At 38.6% G+C, this 6,000-nt stretch overlaps 1 protein-coding gene across 1 annotated transcript in view; it reads right to left on the bottom strand.

Moving 5' to 3' along the window:
• Nucleotides 1-496: 496 nt before the first annotated feature.
• Nucleotides 497-6,000, bottom strand: part of ARNTL2 (aryl hydrocarbon receptor nuclear translocator-like 2) — a 56,336-nt gene continuing 50,832 nt past the window's right edge. The window contains exon 16 of the mRNA XM_005871839.2: nucleotides 497-4,564. Coding sequence (XP_005871901.1) covers nucleotides 4,428-4,564 — 137 coding nt within the window. The 3' untranslated portion in view covers nucleotides 497-4,427. The remainder of the gene's footprint in view (nucleotides 4,565-6,000) is intronic.

Raw genomic sequence — 6,000 nt, 5'->3', positions numbered from 1 at the left:
CGGTCCACGTGACTCAAGTTAACCCAGAGGCCCAATCAATGCACATCTTTATGTGAATTACTAGGAAATGAAAAAGCTCTTTGCACTGAGACTGCCAGGTATAAGAGCAATTATGTGCTGGGAGCTTCTGAATGTCATTATGGGGAAGAAGGTCCACAGAGGATAAAACCAGTTTAGGGGAAAGCAAAGCTGAGAGATGGAAAGAGGAAGAGGCAGGGAGGGAGAAGGAGATAGAGAGACAGCACTGGTTACACTGGACTGAGATGTGAGCAGAAAGGAAGTTTACTGGGGAAGCCACTGATATTTTAGAGTTGTTTAGCAGTTAGCATAGCCTGATGAACACACCCACAATTGTATATAGTGATGTAGTTCAATGTACCTCTCTGCCCAGTGGTTTGAGAACAATGGAGTCTGTTTCCACTTTATAAAGGCAGTTAAGGGATACGACATTTTGGAGGAACTTGAATATATCAAATAAAAAACTCCAAACTAGTAATTGTTATAAAATATAGTTTAATTTCACTCTTTTCATTATTGACTACAAAACTTTAAAAATACCAATATACAGAAAAGCACGAGTGAACTGGAAAAAAGCTAAAAACGGTATAAAAGACAAACCTAAGCTCAAGAATGTATGAGCAGTAACACACATACCATACACTCTCACATGAGTTCAGAAAGCATATTCTAGGTTGGATGCGTTTTCTTTCTAAGGCCAGCGTTTTACCAGGGCCACATCTGGAAAGCTCCCTGAACCAAAGTCCTTATATTATGTGGGAAGAATCTTCTCTTAACAAGCATTTCTCATGAAATAACTCATACCAGAGAGGCAGACGTATTCTAGACACAAAAGACATAAATGCCTCTCCTAAGCCCCATGGTACTTGGAAAAATTAACTTAATGAAAACAAAGCCCTCTAGAAATGGAAAAGTGACACCTAGTGGCCGCTTAGCAGTTTTTCTTTATGGCTTCTGATTTTCCTAGCTGTCAGCCTTGCTCTGCCCATGAGACCCTGCTTGGCAAATCTGAATCTCCAGTTCTAGAGCCCAACAATGACCTGCTTGAGTGGCTCAGACCTCTTTAGAGTGGGATCTGACATGGCACCACCAAACATGGTCCAACAACTAGATAGTGGCTATTTCATTTCCCTGTGCCCCTGACTCTACAGAGATTCCTCGGAGAACACGACTCATAAATAAAGCCTTTCCCCAAGGTAACACTGTAATTAAATACTTTAATCCCATTTATTCACCAAAAGTCTCTGGTCTGTACTGTTCTGTTTGCCTTCTGATTTCTCAATGGATTTCCAAATTTAGTTACTACCATACAGTGTCAACATATATCTCAAGTTTTATTTTATTTGATTTCAGGCGATCATCCTGTAATGAAATATCTGATCAAATTTTCAAGTTTACCAGTTTTTAAAAAGTTTTAAATTTGATACATGGATAGAGGTTCAGTTATTTGTAGAGGTTCAGATTCAAGGATAAATATGCAATTGTTTTTTTTAAACCACAGCATTTAGAGGTAAATAATCATATTCATGGTATAACCTTTGGTCTATTTCAATAATATTCACTTAATAAAATGTTCTAGAGCAGAGCCGTCCAATAGAAATATAATGTGTGGCACATGTGCAATTTAAAATTTTCTAATAGCCACATTAGAAAAGTCAAAAGTAAAAATTTAATGTTTCATTAAATTCAGTATATCCAAAATATGATTTGAACATGGAATCCATATAAAATTGTTAATATATTTTATATTTCTTTTTATACTGTTTGAGGTATGCTATGAAATTTACATTTATAGCACATCTCAATTGAAATCTACATTTAAAGTGCTCAGTAGCCACATGTAGCTGGTGCCTATCACACGGGACCGCACAGTTCTAGAGTCTGACCCTAATGCTCAAGTCCTATGGATCAGAATCTCAGAATCAGAACTGGAAGTAAACTTGGAGATCAAATCTCTTGTCACAAATGAGGAAACTGAGGTACAGAGAGTTTAAATGGCTTACTTGCAGTCACATAGCTAAATTTATTGGCTGAGTGGGCTCTTCTGACTCTAGGCACTCCCCCCTCCTCACTACTTCACTGTAGGTAATTCTTAGGGGGGAAAACACACACACACACACACACACACACACACACACACACACACACACACACTCTACACTGCTTTCATCCAATGTATAGAGATTTTCAACCAAGATTCAAGAAATTGGTAGGAGACAAAGTAATATTGAGTAAGACATATAAACATCTGCCACTCGTAATAGCAATCAAATGCAAACAGAATGGGTTTTGAAAAAAAAACCCACCAAACTTGAGAGAGCTATATAGTATCATACATGTGGGTTGGATTCTGGGTCCAGGGCAAGAAGATCTACAGAAAAACATCAGAGTGGGTTATTAAAGGATCAAAGCATCCAACTGGCTATCTGCCAACTGGTCTATGGAATAAGTCCTCTAGAAACTCTGCCTCTCAGATCCTTGCATCATGGTTTGTCCCATCTGCTTTTGAGGCCATCCAGCCACAATGACCTATCCTGCAACCCCTGGCTTAGGCCAACACAGCAGGCCAAGGCTAACCTGCCAGAGTTCAGACGGCTAAAGTGTTAAGTTTGTAAGGCAAGTCCATCTGCACAACTTAAGAGAACAGATGTGATCGTTCATTGCTTCCTCAGACTTAACAAATCATGCTTGGGCTGCTTCAAACCAATCTCCCCCCATCTCATAGGGTTTCTTGGGCTTATTCTAAACCTGGCTGTCTCAAGTCCAGGAGTGGTGCCAACCCTTTGACACGTCTGGAGCATTGGGTCAGGTCAAGAGGATAATGTACCAATACGCCCTTGTCCACAGAGCCACTGCAGTCATCGTGCTTGAAGGGAACATCTGCTTTTGGTTAATGCCTGTTGGTATGTTTGCCATTGGCACACCTGACAAAAGTTCAACTAGTACAGCCGAAAGAAATGGGCCAGATCAAAATGATGCTTTGTTATGGTGAGAGGCTCAGGGCAGTCAACTGGAAAGGGATAGAACCATCTAGAGAAAAAAAACTGGATTTGAACCCCACACCTGAGCCTCAGGGTTTCCCCACCAGGTTCCCAGACTATCTTACTTTCATGTGTGGGGCACAAGAGACAATATATGGGAACTTACTTGGTAAACTAGAAAGAGCTCTTAAAATGTAAGGTGATACAGAAATGTGATCTTCAAAATGGTAGATGTACCAATAGTGCTTTAAATATTCTTAATTCTTGCACTCGATTTGAGCCACCTCTAGATTAATGCTCTCCAAATTTTTAATTATAGCTAGAAAATTGGTTTTTAAATTCTTTCTCATTGCCTCATAGTTTTCAGGTAGTTACCATGTATATAACTGCCTTTGGTTACATGCAATAGTAACTCTAACTGCTTAATAATCTTTAAGGCCATGACTAGTTCTTGGGATCAGTTAATTAATCATTTAACCAGTGAGCCCACTGCTTTCCCAAGTATGTAAAAAGAAACTGGTTTATACACAGTACACATTAAAAAAATATTTAAATTTAATTGTGTTTACACAAAACATTTAATCTGCCTGGGCCTGTTCCTTCCTCTAAGATAATCAGTCACTACATACCATTTCAACATAGAAAACCTGTTCTATCTGTATATCTTGAGTGGTTACATTAAGATTAAATATGCAAAAATTAATCACCAACATCTGGGACCCAGAATCTTTCCTGTTCTATAAGCAAAGTTGAAAGTGTCTCAACTTTTCTTTTTCTGAGTTTTAAATAAAAATCATCTCATTTAACATCCACCTCAAAGTGCTCAACTGGGCATAAATATCCTGGCTCTGTGCTTGCCCAAGTCTACAAACACTAAACATAGTAGTCACTGTGATCATGACTATCAATTGCATTGTCCCTTTAAATGTTCAAGTACTCACTGTTTTCTTAAAAAATACATAAGCCCTGTCCTCAATTAAGGAAATATACAAGAAATGGAAATGTCCCAAATTACACAAATCTACTATTATAAGTCAATTAAATGAATCTAAGACCCCCCCAAAAAATGCCAACATATTAAATTCTCAAACTCAAAAAAACTGCATCAAAAAAATAAAAACAAAACCAAAGCAAGATGTATGTGATACTCTTAGTCAGAAATATTTTAGCAAAAAATAGCAGCTAGTGGGTTTAAAACCAGTTGGCTGAGTAAAGGCGTCTGTAGGAAATTCTGAGCAGTTCTATTTGAAGAAAAACATCACATTTCCCCAGACCCCTGTGAAATAGGTGCAAATATATAAAAATTGGTAGAACCTTCATAAGAATAAAGGATAAAAAGAGTATCGATACAGTACAGAAGAACATACAGTTTTTTTGTAAAGGAAATGCTGTAAAACATTTCCCATTTTTGGAGTTAAAAGTCAAATGCTAAAGGGTCCAGGGGATGTCGCTGAAGTCCACGGGTTCTCCCAGGCCCCCCTGTACTTCTAAGTAATTCATAAAGGCAGCTATGGCTGTGTCGTCATTGTCACACAGGGCATCAAAATCCAGCTGGGCACCACCGCCTATAGAATAAAAATACAGGTCCGTGTAAGTACATTTGAAGGTTAAAAATGATTAGTATCAAAAAGGCAAAGCACGGGTAGAAGGCCATACACTGCATTTTTTGAGGGCAGACTATAGGTCTTAAATTGCAGAAGCCAGATAAATTTGTTAATGGGTCACCTATTTTTATAACAATTAGCTGTCAGATCAATTGGACTTAATTCACTTGATACATGTAAGTGAGCTAGTGTATGAGTTTTTTAATAGAAAATAAGAGCCTGAATAGGTACAGACTTCCAGACAACTGGAAGCTAGAGGCTGAGGTTTGCTTGCACAGCGGTGCATGTGCACGTGCTTGTGTGCAAAGGAGAAATTTAATTTTAACCTGCTTTGTGGGAAAAAAAACTTTACTTGTTTAATCCAAAAAAATGAGAAGGCTATAGCAAAGGGGAATATAAAGCCTTAATCCTATATAATAAAAGGGTAATATGCAAACTGACCCTAAAGGCAGAACGACTGGGAACAACCAGCCACTATGACATGCACTGACCACCAGGGGGCAGACACTCAACACAGGAGCTGCCCCCTGGTGGTCAGTGTGCTCCCACAGGGGGAGCTCTGCTCAGCCACAAGCTGGGCAGTGCTAAGGATGTCCGACTGTGGGGAGTGGGCCTAAGCTGTTAGTCGGACATCCCCCAAGGGCACCTGAGCTGCCAGAGGGATGTCTGACTGCCAGCTTAGGCCTGATCCCCCGGGGACCCCCGCAAGTGCATGAATTTTTGTGCACCGGGCCTCTAGTATTCTTATAAAAGGGGAGTAACCAGGTTTTTTATTGAAAAAAAGGACCTAAGGAGTTACCATGGAAATGAGCTTTAAGTTAGACATAAGGACAAGGTTCTAGAAATTAAGGGTTAAAACATAGCTGCAGGTTAACCAAAGTTTTCTAGATGTCTTTCGAAGTACAATAGAACTTGAGGTGATTAATAAGTGGTTCTTTGCACAGCTGATACCCAGATTCTTTAAGTTCTTTGATTTTCATTAACATAAAATATCAGTAGGTTAATGTCAGTTATGGGGAGTATGAAACTGTGTCACTTGAATTTACTTGATGTGAACTTTGTATAAACATAGAATGAATAATTGCATCTTAAACTTTTTACCATTGGTACCCTTTAAAAATTCTTGAATTCCTGAGAGTGGACACTTTTTCCTGGATAGAAATACCTTAGTTTTATTTACATTGTATGTAGGAACAATACCTTGGATTTTGTTGATAACTGAATATTCAAGGACAGGTGCATTAAGTAACATACATTTTAACATCAAGAGTATGGTTACTGCATTTAGGATTTTGAATGGAAAAATCTTGGTTTTGACCTTGCTTCTCTAGAAATCTCCTATGCCTGAAAATATAGTGATTAAGGAGGAATTTTTGGAAAAACAAAATGGTGGGCAG

Source organism: Myotis brandtii, unplaced genomic scaffold, assembly GCF_000412655.1.
Source record: "Myotis brandtii unplaced genomic scaffold, ASM41265v1 scaffold358, whole genome shotgun sequence".
Classification (NCBI taxonomy): Eukaryota; Metazoa; Chordata; class Mammalia; order Chiroptera; family Vespertilionidae; genus Myotis; species Myotis brandtii.
Note: the sequence above shows the minus strand (reverse complement) of the source record. Positions and strands in the feature narration are given on the sequence as shown.